General features: G+C 37.4%; 1 protein-coding gene across 4 annotated transcripts in view; it reads left to right on the top strand.

The window, feature by feature from the left end:
• The window catches only part of ncanb (neurocan b), a 294,059-nt gene that overhangs the window by 202,214 nt on the left and 75,347 nt on the right, over positions 1-16,498 (top strand). For all 4 annotated transcript variants that reach the window (XM_087304198.1, XM_087304197.1, XM_087304199.1 and 1 more), the window contains one exon: positions 883-996. In XM_087304198.1, coding sequence (XP_087160324.1) covers positions 883-996 — 114 coding nt within the window. The remainder of the gene's footprint in view (positions 1-882; positions 997-16,498) is intronic.

The following is a 16,498-nucleotide window of genomic DNA, read 5'->3' as shown; positions in this document are numbered from 1 at the left end:
AAGGTAGTTTGGCTTATAAGTCAGCCACACAATGTCCCATGTGCCTGAAACTTCACATGGTTGATAAGATTCCTCTCCGGAAGACATCTACATGCCAATCTTAAGTCACAGTTATAGCGCCACCTGCTGACAGGAGGAAGTTTGGCATAAATCTGTGATTTTCTTAGATTTTTTTTTATATATCGGCTTAAATTATTATTGTTCGCTGTTCTCTGTCATCGTAAGGTCACCGGGCGGCGGTGAGCCCGGGTGCGAGGTCCCTTTCATCGCTGCTTGCAGCTTTAATTAACATTGTATTTTATTTCTGAATACAGATGATATGTTTTAAGTCACATTTGTTTTTAGATAATTCACCCAAAAAAGAAAATGTGCTGTTAATGTACTCACACTCAGGCTGTTTTGAGATGTGGGTGACGTTTTTCCTTCAGTAGAACACTGCTGTAGAACAAGAAGATTTCTTGTAACTGCTGTCCAAACTGCACTGAACATGCTCAGAACAGATTATTGTGGCTGTCGGTTAAAGGTAGTAACTCTGTAAGTCATTTTCTGACTGATCATTTAGTTTCGTCAGACCTGAATGTATGAGCAGGAGACACATGTATTCATTTTCTTGCCTGTATAATGTTTTTGTTTTGTTTGCATTTGAAAAATCACAACAGACCACAGTTTCAGCTAAATCATTATTCGCTCAAATATTCTGAAAAAGATTAACATTTGTTAACCATAACGCCTGACCCTAACTCACATACACAGTACATTATTTGGAAACACTAAACCTTCATGCTCATATTGAAGATTTAGATGTAGGTCTACATCTGGACACAAAATGCTTTCTTACAGTGTTTTATATCTGGTCCTCTTTGTGTTCCCTCTCTGCTGCAGAAGATGATCCCTGCCAGACCAATCCATGCCTGCATGGTGGGAGCTGTCTGATTGAAGGAGGGGGCTACAGTTGCCTTTGCCCTCAGGGCTATTCAGGAGAGAGCTGTGAGATCGGTGAGTGGATTAAGACAGAGGTCAGGGTCAGGACAAAAGAGGTCAAGGATGTTTGAAGGAGCACACAGCAGCTCTGCGAGTGCTCTTGAATTTATGCAGAGGGATAAAATTGGAAATAAAACCCTCTGCAAGCATTTCTTCCAAGGGCCATGCCTTTGACCCTTGACGTTAAACCAATGAATATGATTATTAGCAAGACGAAATGTTCGCCAAAATGTTATTCACCACCATCTCAAATGGTTGCTATCGATTTGTTTTTTTTTCCAAGGTTTCCCAATGGGGAGCTATAAGAGAACTGTAGGTCAGTGTTTCCCATGCCTATTCCTGAAGGCGCACCAAATGCTAGTTTTGATAGTGGAAAATCCTGATCTAAATATTTGTATGCTGTTAGTATGCCTCCAGGAATAAGGCTGGGAAACACATTTTTACAATTCACTGTTTTCTATAGTTTGAAAAATCTTAAAGAAAAATTTGACTTAATTTTGTAAATAGACTAATTTTAAAGTTCCCTATAGGTTTCAACAGTTAATTTTAACATTTTTAAATACATTTAGCGAATTTCTAGGACTGGTGAGAGCACTTTTAGCTTTGAATCAGATTTGTACATTAGCATCCAGGTCAATTTTGAAAAAAAAAGAGCTTCAATAACATTCATGTTTAAAGCTTGATTGTTCTAGTTACATTATGTAAGGCTGACAACAAAAAAAAACAGTTGCTATTTTCTAAGTTGATGTGGCTAGGAACTATACTCTCATTTTGATGAAAGAGTCAAGGAATGCTATATCCACCTAACAATAGCAACTTTACATTTTTTGTCAGCATTAGTAAACAATGTAACTACAGAATAATCAAGCTTTGAAAAATGGTACAGCTTAAAAACAGTTGAACTGTATGTGACTTGTCAAATGAGCCTATTCCCAAAAAATATGTTTTTTTAAAGTACAGTATACTGATGAAGATATATGCAAGTTGCTAATGATCTTATCTAATTCAGTGATTTATGCTAAGCTAAGCTAAAAGTGCGGAAGAGAGGAAATCGGCTAAATGGATTGAAAAACGGTAAAGCTCAAAATCTCAACTGTTTAACTTTACATGACTTGTCAAATGAGCCTATTCCAAAAAAGCTGGAATGTTCATATAAGGTATACTGATGAAGAGATGCCCGAGATGCTAATGGTCTTTTCTGTCTTAATGATTTATGCTAAGCTAAGCTAAATGTGTGGAAATGTGGAGATCGTCTAAATGGATTGAAAAATTTAAAGCTCAAAAACTGTTTAACTGTGCGTGACTTGTCAAATAAGCATATTCCCAAAAAAATATTTTCTTTTAAAGTACAGTATACTGATGAAGATATATGCAAGTTGCTAATGATCTTATCTAATTCAGTGATTTATGCTAAGCTAAGCTAAAAGTGCGAAAGAGAAGAAATCGGCTAAATGGATTGAAAAACTGCAATATTTAACTGTTTGTGACTTGGCAAATAAGTCTATTCCAAAAAATAATAATAATAAAGTGTAATGTTCTTTTAAAGTATGCTGACGAATAATTTTGAGTTTAAATCATTAAGGGTTTAGCCTACTGTAAAATTTGGGAACCCCGGGGTAGTTAATCTGACACATTAGCTCTGCAGGGGAAGATGGTTTACAGAAGCAGAGAGACCTGACAGCAGACTGCAAGGTGGCATAACCGGGAAGTGGCTTGGTGATCTGACAGGGCTGCACACAGCTCATTCTTCTCTGTCAGACAAGAACAGGAGCAGGTGATGGGAGAGCTGCGCTGGAGGTTGGAAGGCTTTTGAGAAAATGAGAGCACACTCAGAACAGGAGGGCAAGGCTATGCGGAGAAAAAAGGAGAGAGATAAAGAGGCTGAAAAGAGACGGGGATAATATATATGGAAGAGCTAGAACTGTAACCACTTAAAGAGAACATGAAACGACAGTCTTCACAAAGCATTGAACATCCGTAATGTGGGGTATTTTCGAGTAATAATGTAGGATGGTATTATGTTCATCTGAAATAAATTGAATGGAGAAAAGTGGACTAGTGCTGCCCTGCTTTAGTTTGCAGGAACAATGTGTTTGCAACATGCATAATAAAACTTGAAAAAAACCATGGACTCCCACATATAACTCAAAAGCACTGTGGCGATTAGTTTTATAGATGTTTTAGAGTGAGGGAAATAGCTTTCTAAAGATATACTGTAGGTCAAGTAGTCTACAGAGCTGAAATATTGATTAGATTTTAAATTTAATGTGAAACAAAAAGACAAAATGTCATAATGAATCAAAATTATGTAGGGGAAATGTGTACATGACAGTCTGAAGATTAAATACTCCAAATTTTGAGCATAGAGGATTATCAGTTTAAAATTGTTGAATCATCTCTCACAAATGCATTATGAAGCCCATATATATATTTGGAACTGCTGCAGCCATGGTATAGCAGCACAAATCCTTGATACTACAGAATTAGAGTAGCTATATCGACCTAGAAAATGACAACTTTTCATTTTCACCTTAACTTAGTACACAATGTAACTACAGACGAACCAAGCTTTAAATAGGAAAATTATCAAAACTCTGGTCATTTTTGATTGAGATGCTAATGGTCTAATCGGATTCAATTATTTATGCTAAGCTAAGTGTGGAAAAGTGGAAAGTTGTTTTTTAAAATGGTTAATCTCAAAAACTCAACTGTTTAACTGAACGTGACTTGTCAAATAAGTCTATTTCCAAAAAAGGTGGAATGTTCTTGTAAGGTATACTACAAATCTTATTGACTTTAAATCATTAGGGGTTCAGCTGACAGTAAAATCTGGGAAACCCAGGGGTAGTTAATCTGACATAGTAGCTCTGCAGGGGAAGATGGTTTACAGAAGCCGAGAGACCTGACAGCACACTGACAGACCCACCAGAAACAGAGATTGGCTGAATTAAATTAAAAATAATTGTAAAACTCAACTGTTTAACTCTAGGGGACTTGTAAAACAACCCTATTTTCAAAACAAAGTGGACTGTTCCTTTAACAAAAGGATACATTTGATCTTTATAGCACCTCCTTCTATTTGACTGAAGCACATACATCAAATAGGCAGGATATTAGATGAGCTGTGAATCAACTAAAATATGCATTTATATTTATTTCACAACTAGAAAGCAGCTTTTTTTCCCAAATTTGTGTCATTTTTTATATTCACTTAGATAGAAAAGTAGTTGGACAGAAAGTGAAACTGAAAAGATACACATGGATGAGATAAAGGTTTGTGAGGTGGGATTCAAATTCTGAAACACAGTTTCTCTGTACAGTATGTCAGCCTGCAGGGCTATTGGCATAGAGAGAAAAGCTGCTTTTGTGGTCATTTCATGCCCATTCTAGGCTGAACAAACAGCTGAGGCTATAATAAGGCATCATTACGAAGAGCCGTCTGGATGTCAGAGGTCCCAGCTGTGTTATGGTGGAGAGGTCGAAGGTTAGCAAAGCTGCATTATCCTGGGTCTCATTATCAATCTTTTCACGTGTCAGCTGCAGAGTCGATAGGTGAATTATGCTAAACTACAGCAAACAGTCAATCTGTCGCTGGCATGCATCACAGTGTGATGCTAGCTAGCATGTTTGCTAATAACCCACATATAGATTAGATTCACAAACACACTTTTTATACAGTTCTACGCAGCCTTAGGGATTCATTTCAGATTTTGACAGAAATCAGTAAATCATATTGAGAAGAAAATAATTCTTGTTTATGGCATTTCAACACTTTTTGGACATCGAAAGTTCCATCGGGTGATTTGGTAATTGGCTTTTCCTGCCCACTGGCGGAGCATTCTGCATTAGCTGTGTGTGTAATATTAATTACAGCCAAAGGCATAAGGTTAATTGCACATTACTCCAAAATCTTGACCATATTTTGTACTAACATAACACTTGATCTCTCAAGTCAATGTGTTGTCAGACAAAAGAAAGATGAATTATGTAGAGAATTGTTCTTTGATTCTCTTATTTGTATTCATGTGCATTAGCGCTACTTGCTAGAGCTTGCTTTGCCCTGTACCATTTATGCTACAGGCATGAATGATACTGTACCTCAGATTGGCTTTTTTATTGAACATAGGAGTACTTTTCTGTTTATCTGAAAAGAAAAAAATAATGGAGAATGCAGGCAACAAGCCCTATAGATTTACATTGAACCAGGAACCCTAAGGTATGTATAGCAACCCCAATACAGTGGTGGATTTATTGCCCTAACAACCACAACAACATCATCTTAGTATCTGCATCACAATGCATCAGCATACTCTGTTTGTTTGTTATAAATGAAAGTGTATTAATAGCAAAATGCGGTTACAGGACAATGCAAAATGATACCCTCGTACTCCTTCCTTTGGGACTTTGGCAATTTGGAAAGAGTCATTTAGGATCCTTGCATAATTTATTGACTGCGCATCTGCCGGGCAATTGAAACATTTATGAGAAAGAGCAAAGAAGCTCACAGCAGGGACGAGACCACTTCCTTTAGACGCCCCACATGCCAACATCAACCAGCCAAGACTGTCCATCAATCTCCACGGGGCTCGCTCTCCAGGAGATACATGAGATGAATGGAGACACATCCCGAGTTTGGTCATGTTCAATAATTTAGGAGATGTTTGAAGAGTTCACAGATTCATTCGAGACAAAATTGTGCAAAAATACCTTGACAGGTTTAGATTGTTATCTGTAGCTGTTCTCAAGAGTGGATACATTGTGAGGTAAAGGAGCTTTCAGTCTTGTTTACAACTTGTTTACAAGCAAACAATATGGTGTGTGTAGTTTGTTATATACTCCAAAATATATACCCAATAGCCCTTGAATTGCTTAGGTCGACATGGTGGACAGTAAGGGTGTCACGATCCTCCAAATCCTCGATTCGATTACATTTTCGATTCTAAAGGCACGATTCGATTCGATTTTCGATTATGAATAATTCATTAATTAATGACCAATTAATTATTTGTAGCCTACCGTTTAAACTACCTGACCTGCATGGTCTTTGTTTTACCCATAAACAAATCATACAGTAAATGAATAAAGGCAAGTTACACACATAATTACCACCTGTCAATCACTTTTTTCTGCTGGACTCGTGAATAGGCAGTGATCTGTGTCGTTATAATGGCGTCAGTAAAAAAGACGCACAACCAACAGGAACCAGCCAACAGTATCTGAGGTGTTCGCTAAAATGACAAAGTACAAGTGAGTGAAAGATTGAAGCAGTCCTCTGACTGCCTGGACCTGCTGTCTCGAGCGCATGGCTGTGTGTGCGTCTGTGTCTGTGTGGTCACGTGATGTGCATTTTCAGAGGTAGAGAGGAAGGAGGGCTGCTCAGAAATGCTACACGCCACTGTGGATGTCAAATCGTTGTCGTTCTAAAATGCCATTTAAAAACAAAGACAGTGTAAACAGGGCCTGTGTGTGTACTTTTCGCGAGCGGATTTGCAACGGGGGCGGGCGGAGGATCGCGATGCCGGTGTTGTCTATCGGACGAACCGTACATAATACTTACATAGCAGAGCTTGCAAAACTGTGTTTTTTTTTTTGTTGTTGACAACACGAACGTTGTCAACATAACTCACAGAAAATCCTAAATGCTTACACACCGGCGACTTCATTGAAAGAGGAGAGGGTTTAAGTTCTGTCGACGGGTCTCCTGCTTCTGCAGTTAAACAAGCACTTCAACAAGCCTGTTTTTTTCCCGCTTGGCAAGCCAAGCTGACGTGACATGTGGGCGTGGCAGCATCGACGATTCTATTTTTTGATTCGATAATCGAAATTGAGCATAAATTTCGATCGATTTCGATTTAAAATCGAAATCGTGACACCCCTAGTGGACAGTGGTTAGCACTGTTGCCCCACAGCAAGAAGGTCGCTGGTGTTTGGAGTTTGCATGTTCTCCGGGTGCTCTGGTTTCCCCCACAGTCCAAAGACCTGCGCTATAGGTGAATTGCAGCTAAAAGGGCATCTGCTGTGTAAAACATATGCTGGAAATATTGCCAGTTCATTCCACTGTGTTGACCCCTGATGAATAAAGAAACTAAGCAATATGAATTGAATGAAATAAATGATTTGCTTAGGAACAGTTAATTTTTCACCATTATTTTTGTTGCTTAGGAATTCAATGTACAAAACAAATCAAAATGACAAAACGAAATGATCAATGACCCCAAAATTTAATGCAAGCAAACAATGTTTTAGAAATAAAAAATACATAAATATAAAAGAAATAAAAGAAATAAAAATATATATTTTCACAAAAATAGGACTGTTTGAGATGTTCACATTTTTGATCGTACAATACAATTACTTGATATGTACTGTATTTTTGGTAGACACTATTGTCTTAAAGGATGACATTCTGACAAAACCATCTGACAAAAAGTCTGATACAAGTTTTAATTTTGGTTCTGTGTTTGTCTGAGATAATTAGTCTACCAAAATGTGTGTATTCTTGTTCATAGTAATTGTCGAGTGACTCGTGGTGCACTCGCTGCATTCTAAAAAGTTTTCAGGTTTTTATCTTGGTGCCCCTGGAAGGACTGGACTCCCAATATGCGCCACCTGCCTCAATTGCCAGCAATTTAACTTTTTGCACAGACATGGATGATTCACTTGATTTGTTTACAAATGCTTTGCGAATCTATTCCTTGGCAGTTCGAGGGTCAACAAGCAACCTAACTGGGCTTGTTCCTCTTGGCAAAGAAACTTTTTTTAAAAGATTTCTGTTTCTTACTCGATTTCAAATCAAATCAAATCACTTTCATTGTCACATCATCAGCAGCACGTGTGCTATGATGAGTGAAAAGCTTAGAAAGCTTGTGGGTTAATTTTTGGTGCACAAATGACCAAGATGAACCAAGAGAATAGTCTTTTTTTTTTAATAAAAGATTTTTAAGAATAAAAGATTGTTTAGCCTCAGTAAGTAATGAATGATTTCCAATTGGTCCGGGGGTTGGGGACCACTGGATTAAAGGATACATAATCATTATAGCACAACCTAGTGTTTGATTGAAGTATATCCAACTATAATAGATGTAAAATGCATTTGGAGATCAAATACTTTTACTTTTAGTGAGTAAAATAAAGTTTAGTTTTTTTTTGGTGTGTGTGTGTGTGGGGGGGTGGGGGGGGCTAAATTGCAGTTGATTACTATAAACATCAGTCCTTCATTTCTTCATTTTTAAAACTGCTAGCAATGGCCAAGGGATTCCAGAAGATGTTGGAATAACACAAAGTTTCATACCCTGTAAAACCCAACAGTCAACTTTATCAAATGAAATGAGTGTAGTTAACTCAAAATTTACTGAAAATTAATCCTACTCACTTGAAAGGAGTTTTGAACTCAGTGTTGAAGGCAATGAGTTAATAAAAATACCCCATTATTTCTACTTAAATGAAGTTCACAATACTATTTGTATTAGTTTTTTAACTCAAAAGGTTTGTAGCAACCGGTTTTCTCAAACGGTTTGAGTTGCCTTAACTTATTGTGTTTTAGAGCAGTTGGTTTGAGTTATCTTCGTTTATTGGGTTTTACTCTGCTCAAATGGTTTCTTTAATTAAAATGGATTAAGCTCACTGTGCTCATTAGGATTAGTTTTTGAACTTAAATGTTTTGTTGCAATCGGTTTCCTCAAACAGTTAGAGTTACCTTAACTTTTTGGGTTTAACAATGTACATAAATGCATTTTATTTGAGCTGTATATTTTAAATGTGCAATGTACACATTTTAACAGCATATATTATTGTATATTATTCTCTCAGTAGTAATAACATTTATGATAATCTCCCATCTTCATTGTCTTAATTTCGAAGTTAAAGGGCTATTACGCTAAACCAAAGTTCTGCCATGCTCGAGTCCACAAATGAGGAGGTTACTCAATCATGTATGGGTCACAACAGCTGCAAGTGTGGATTAGGAGCTTGCTTGCTGCATTAAAACAATTGAAAAGCCAAATAGAAATGCTGGCCGTCAAGATTTATTCAGCCTGGAGGGGAAATGGCTGATGTTTCTGTGGAAGCTGAATAGCGTAAATACAATTTTACGGAGCAGACGTAATGCAGTCAGACTGAAGCATACCCGAATGATTCAATACTCATTCACTTCATTCAAGCAGTCGATATGTGTAGTCTGGGAGGCAATTTAATCTCATCCAATCATATACATTTGAACCGGAAACATTTTCATTGGATAGATTTAGAGTCACTATATATTATATAGATTTGATTCAGTATATTATTTGCGCATTTTAATACTTCACTCCTATGATGTAGCAAGTTATATATTATAAATGTATATGCTCAACTCTTCCTTTCTCACATTCCCTTTTTTTTCGTTCTACTTCTCCATGCTCTTTTTCAGAGCTGCTCCCTCGACCTCGTCCCCTCTGGCCTGTTGTTATTTGCCAGAAAGGCTGTATGAAAATTGCAATGCACTTCCAAACTGGAGTGAAAGCAGCCCTTTCGGTCCCCCAAGCCTTTTTCTCCAGTAATACGTTGCATTTGCCTCCACCACACTACCATATGTTTTCTCCACCCTTAACCTCGTATGCATTTCCTACATGGCTTTGTTTGGTCCCTTTACTCTACCAGACACACAACATAGTTGCAGACGTAAAGATACAGTTGAAAAACAGCAAGTTTGCGCTGTGATTCTGTAATATCATTTTTCTTCTATTAATAACAAATGCTTGGTATTTTATTGTACATGCTACCTTTTACAAATAGTTATATGGATGGATGGATGGATGGATGGATGGATGGATGGATGGATGGATGGATGGATGGATGGATGGATGGATGGGGGAGTGTTGATGGGTTGATGTATAGATGGGTTAAATGGAAGAATGGATAGATAAATGGACGGATGGGTTTATGAATGGATGGATGGGTTGATGAATGAATGGGATAGATAGATAGATAGATAGATAGATAGATAGACAGACAGACAGACAGACAGACAGACAGACAGACAGACAGACAGACAGACAGACAGACAGACAGACAGACAGACAGACAGACAGACAGACAGACAGACAGACAGACAGACAGACAGATAGATAGATAGATAGATAGATAGATAGATAGATAGATAGATAGATAGATAGATAGACAGATAGACAGATATATAGATAGATAAACAGACAGACAGACAGACAGACAGACAGACAGACAGACAGACAGACAGACAGACAGACAGACAGACAGACAGACAGACAGACAGACAGATAGATAGATAGATAGATAGATAGATAGATAGATAGATAGATAGATAGATAGATAGATAGATAGATAGATAGATAGATAGGCTTGTAAGGGGGGGGTAATAATTCTTACTTCAGACTTTAGCTCTATACATATTATATATAATAATATATTTCAGAGCTTTTACATTAAAATAAAAAAATCTAGATTATTTATCATGTTTGCTAATTTATTGATTGATTCATTCGCATCAACGCTTTAAAAAAAATCTGTAAATTAGCAGTTCTTTGTATTTTGTGATTATGCAAATAATATGCAAACTCCACACAGAAATGCCAACTGAGCCAAGGTTCGAACCAGCGACCCAGCGACCTTCTTGCTGTGAGGCGACAGCACTACCTACTGCGCCACTGCCTCGCCTCTTCCAACAACTATTAACCTTAAAAAGTGTTTTTTTTTTAAAAGTCCTTTTATTAACACTTTTAATAAAGTGGTATATTGTCTGGGTTGGTGTTGTATATTACAATACAAACCCCTTGCAATATACTGCCAGTACATTTTTTGTTATTTTACAGACTTATTTCTCTTTATATTATTTCTTCTACACTACCTGACAAAAGTCTTGTTGTGGATCCCAGTTGTAAGAACAACAAATTATATCTTGACTTCTAGATGATCATTTGGAAAAGTGACAGAAGGTAGATATTTCCGATAAATCACTTGTTGAGCTGCATCCCAATCATCACAATACTGCAGAAGACCTATTGGAACCTGTATAGACTCAAGATTCTCACAGAAATCAGTCTTGTTTGGTGAAGGAAAAATCATGGTTTGTGGTTCAGTATGAGGGTGTGTGCAAAAGATCTGTAGAGTGGGTGGCAACATCAGCAGCCTGAGGTATCAAGACATTGATTCTGCACATTATATTACAAACCACAGGAGAGGATAAATTCTTCAGCAGAATAGCGCTCCTTCACATACTTCAGCCTCCACATCAAAGATTCTGAAAGCAAAGAAGGTCAAGGTGCTCCAGGATTGGCCAGCCCAGTCAACAGACTTGAATGTTATTGAGCATGTCGGGGGTAAGATGAAGGAGGCATTGAAGATGAATCCAATGAGTCTTGAAAACCTCTGGAAGTCCAGCAAGAACACTTTCTTTGCCATTCCAGATGACTTTAATAATAAGGAATGGATGGATGGATGGATGGATGGATGGATGGATGGATGGATGGATGGATGGATGGATGGGTGGATGGATTTATGGATGGATGGATGGATGGATGGATGGATAGAGAGAGAGATGGATGGATGGATGGATGGATGGAGGGAGGGATGGAGGGAGGGAGGGAGGAAGGAATGAATGGATGGGTTGATGAATGAATGGCCTCGGTAGATAGATAGATAGATAGATAGATAGATAGATAGGACGGACGGACGGACGGACGGACGGACGGACGGACGGACGGAAAGACAGAGAGAGGGATGGATGGATGGATGGATAGATGGATGAGATGTGATGAGATGGTGAGATGATTGGTTGATGTATAGTGGCTAGATGGAAGAATGGATTGATGTAAAGATGGATGGATGACAAATGGATGGATGGACAGATGGATAAATATACCCGTCTCTCTTTTACATCCAGCTTCATATATGCTCTGTAAAGATGAGTGAAGTTTCTCTTAATATTTCTGCACTATGACCCCAGTAAGTTTCTTGTGGGATGTTTCTCCAGAGGGATCTCAGCCTCTCGTCTGTTGATTGATGGCTCTCTGTGCAAGTCAATCCCCTCGTGCCCGACTGCTCTTTACAGGAGATGCTCATCCCGCCTGCCGCGAGAGGCTCATTAAATCATCCCTCAGCTCAGTCCATCCCGCACTGAGGAGTGATCAACAAATCATCCATGATCATTCTTCATTTGCTGACAAGTAGGTGTTGCGAGGGGCCGCATGGAGCCCAACACCCTCGGGCTGCTGGACAAACAAGCCCAGGTCCATCTGCTCCATCAGACTGATGCTGGCAAAGACAGGTAGAGGGCGACAGCAGGGGGCGGAGCCAAAGAAAACACAGATCTGGAGATTAACCAGCTTTTATGAGTTTGGCTCACCAGGAGATCACAGAAGTTGTGCACACCTGCTGTCCATAAAGTGCTGGACTGTAGCACTGATCCAGTCTACAGCGGTCCGAGCCAAGCACATGCTTCATTACTGGAGCAAATCACTCTTTTGTTATCAGCTGGCAACAAACGCTGGAGATGGTGTTATGACAGTGTAAATTTAGAGAATGTAGGCTGCTTTTTTTTGGATGGGTTAGAGAGAAGGACTGTTGTTGGTGCAGACATTTAAAAGAATGCAATTAATACTTAATATTAATATTATTTTTAATATTAATTATATTTAAACGTTGTATTTACTGTATTTACTATGAAAAATAACTTCTATAAAAATTACAAATCTTTTGAACAAAAAATAAAACATAGAAGTAATAAATAAAATAATTTTCCCTGTAAAAAAGAAAAGAATTTATACATTTTTTATGTTGTTCCAACTCAAATCAATTAATTGGTTTTGACAAATTGAAGTGGATTGAACATAAAACAATTAAGTTGTCCCTCAAAAAACTCAGAAATCGTGTTGTTTCAGCTTATTTTAAATAAATGGTGCTCCAGTTCACAGTCCAAAGACATGCGGTATAGGTGAATTGAATAAACTAAATTGGTCATAGTGTATAAGTGTGTATGGATGTTTCCCAGTACTGGTTGCAACTGGAAGGGCATCAGCTGTGTAAAATGATGAATGACTGAATATTCTTTTAAAAAAATACTTTATACAAATGTTATACTATATTAGAATTTACATTATTAGCTTCGTTATAGTTTGTATATTAAAATACAGTACATTTAAGTAAAGCATTTTTAAGCATAAATCTGCATCAATCGCACACATATGGTCTGGTGCAATCTTCACGCAGTCGCATAATAATAAATGTAACTCCACGTCACAATGACACGTAGTCATTGTGACGTGGAGTCAATCACTCTGTGATTGGTTGGGATTGGACGAGTGTAGGTGGTGCTGAGAGCCAAGAGCCCGATGGAGCTATTGTTTAAAAGTGTTGAGTCCTGTAAAGGAGCTCCAGATGGACCCTTTTGTTTTGTGTTTACCTCATGATTGTTGTTGCACGTCCCAAAAGTTACCATCTTAGAATGAGGGATTTTTAGCTACTTTTACATTAAGATAGTATTAAGAAAAAAAAAAACCCACGAAAAAACTCGACACAGAGGAACATTAAAACCTATTACCAGCTTGCGTTTTGGAAGAGTTATTGCAGAGCAAAAAAAACTGCACGCAGAAGTGTAAATGCACCACTACGCACAGGGCATGCGCCATGGGTCTTAACGATTACTCGACACAGAAGCACCTGCTTCAAATGTTATCAGTTGATTGAATGGGCATTATCAGTGATTATCAGCTGATAGATATGGGCCAGTAGGGGCCTTCGGCGCCTACTAGAAAGCTCAGAAGGCTGCTATCAACCATTCACATGGTTAATCAGCTATACTAATAGAGAAGATTCATGATCCAGATCTGTTTTTTACATTACTGTGACAGTTGGGTTTAGGGTTGAGGTAGGAGTAGACCAGGGGTGGCTCTCCAGGAACAGGGTTGGCCACCCCTGGGGTAGACGTTAATAAAATACAATTAATGCGAAATGTAATAAATAATATACAGTCGTATGTGATCTATAGCTGATTAACCATGTGGATGGATAGTAACAGAAGGCCCCTACTGGCCCATATTTATCAGCTGATAACCACTGATAATACCTATTCAATCAAGTGATAACATTCAAATCGGCTGGCAAAAGCATAAATCAGCCTTAAGAAGTAACTAACAGAGCAGAACCACATTTAAAATTGTATTATAGTATTTTCCCACAAAAACAAAGTGCATGAATAAAACAAGAGTAATCAACACTGAAGGAAATTTATACTTTTATTAATGTGTGACATTTATATAAATTTGAAATACATATATAATAGCATAATAAATGTAAAGTGTACATAGAACTTTATTTAATATACATAATAAGAAATATCAAAATTTGTAGTCTTTGTTATTTTTATAGTTAATTTTTTTTTACTATTTTTATTTATTATTATTATTTTTTTTTTATGCAAATAAAAAGAAAGCACTACAACCATTAGCGCAGGGGTCAGAAACCTTTTTTCAGCAAAGAGCCATTTCAGATTTTTTTGGCAAATGCATTTTTTAAGAAGCCATCAGGGATATATAAAGCATCACATGTTAAGCAAGTCCATGTATTAAGAAAGGATCATTTTTAGAATATTTTTCTTTTCGCCATCAACACTCATGAATGTTGTTTGAGTTTATGTGCACAAGGTTACCATATGCCCTTTATTGGTGTCGCGATTCAAGTTAGTCCACAGCACTGCACACGTGCATTGGTTGAAATGTCCTTTTATTCTTATTCTTATTCATTTTGCTGTAAGAATATACAATAAAAAGGTCATTTTAATTTAATTTTATTTTTGATAGGAAACTGATTTTTAGTGACAATTTAAATTTTTTATTGAAGAGAGTCAGCTGGAGAGCCACATATTTTTGGTCAAAGAGCCACATTTGGCTTCCGAGCCATAGGTTCCCTACCCCTGCATTACTGCATTGGTGCCTAAAAACATTACATTATCTAAAATAATTAGAAATTTAAATGATAATTGGTACATGTGAAATCACAATTTTTAACAAAATCATGACTTTACAGTGTATACAGAAACATTGAGGGCACAATTTTCAAAAACTCATTCTATGTCCTCAAGACACCACTAATGTTTAAACATTTAAAAAATGTATATTGTAAATATCTTCTTATTACCAAATCATCAACTTAGAATTATAAGGTTCTGTTTGACATTTCTGTCTTAATTGAGTTATTGACATATTATTAAATGACAACCTATTTACATTTTGGGATGTTTTTTTAAAAGTTGTTTACATCTTAAGACCTTTTATTTAAAAAACTAATGTTACACGCATATTGTTTGCTATGGAATGCAAGAACTTCGAAGCTTAATATCTCAAAATCATTTAAAACGCAGATAGAACATTATAATTCCAAGATGTCGATATGATGAAAGTAACAATATGATGTTAAACTGATTGTACAGTTTGTACACAATGAATTCAACAATGCAGACAAGCTGATATAAATCACAGTGTTAACCTTTATGGCATGTAGAGTGGGAATTAAACATACAAAGACATGAATCTGAGTGTTTAAATATGCACTTCAGTGCTGCTCTTTGCTGATGATGCGTGCCCGACTCTGATTGGCTGCTGATTCAGCAGTGTCAGTCATCATCATGTGACGCTCCTCCGCAGTGGGATGGCAGCAGAATTTGTAAAGGCCAGTCGTTTACTGTACATTTGGGGACAAATTGATTTCCTGTGAAGTCAGTGTCTGGGTTTTGGAGGCTCTTATCTCAGTGGCAGGCGGACAGACGTGTTGTCCCGGGAATGAGTTCTGGAAATGAGTTATGGGGGGATGTGGGGGGAGGTCTCTTATCTCAGCTTTACCGGGACCACTATCATGTGAATTTGTGCCAGTGCTTCCAGCTTTCATGCCGTTCTGTGTTTAATCACAATTGCTCATCACAGACTAAAACTATCTATCCATCTATCTATCCATCAGGTCAGTTGTTTATGGGTTCAAGTCGGGTCATAAATCATATTTTTTTGATACATCAATTTTTGTTATCATTCTGTGGTGGTTTATCTGTCATCCTGTTGAACTCAGGCATTCCATCAGTCATTCTATCAGTCATTCCATCCATACATGCATCAATACTATATATATCATTCTATCTGTCGGAGACTCCTCATCTGTCCATTTATTGATTCATCTTGATTCATCAAGATTCATTCATTGATTCATCTACAATGCCTTGTTACAAATTACAGTAGATGCTGCTCCAATATAATTTCTCGTTCGATCGATTAATTGTTAATGTTCAACCATTTAATTAGTTTGATGCTATATTCTTGTAATGAGTGGACTTAACACAGAAGTGAGGATTAAAACGCAGTTTATTACGAGAATTGTCAGGCAGGCAAAGGTGAAAACAGGGATGGACAGCAGCATGCAGATAATACAAAAACATAGTCAGAATAGTCAGGATAGGTGGCAAAACAAACATAAGCAAAACACGTCAAGGCAAGACAAGGAAAACACTTTATTATGCTCACTT

Source organism: Danio rerio, chromosome 22 (assembly GCF_052040795.2).
Source record: "Danio rerio strain M-AB ecotype USA chromosome 22, GRCz13ab, whole genome shotgun sequence".
Classification (NCBI taxonomy): Eukaryota; Metazoa; Chordata; class Actinopteri; order Cypriniformes; family Danionidae; genus Danio; species Danio rerio.
The sequence above is the reverse complement of the archived record's forward strand: the minus strand, read 5'-3'. Positions and strand labels throughout refer to the sequence as shown.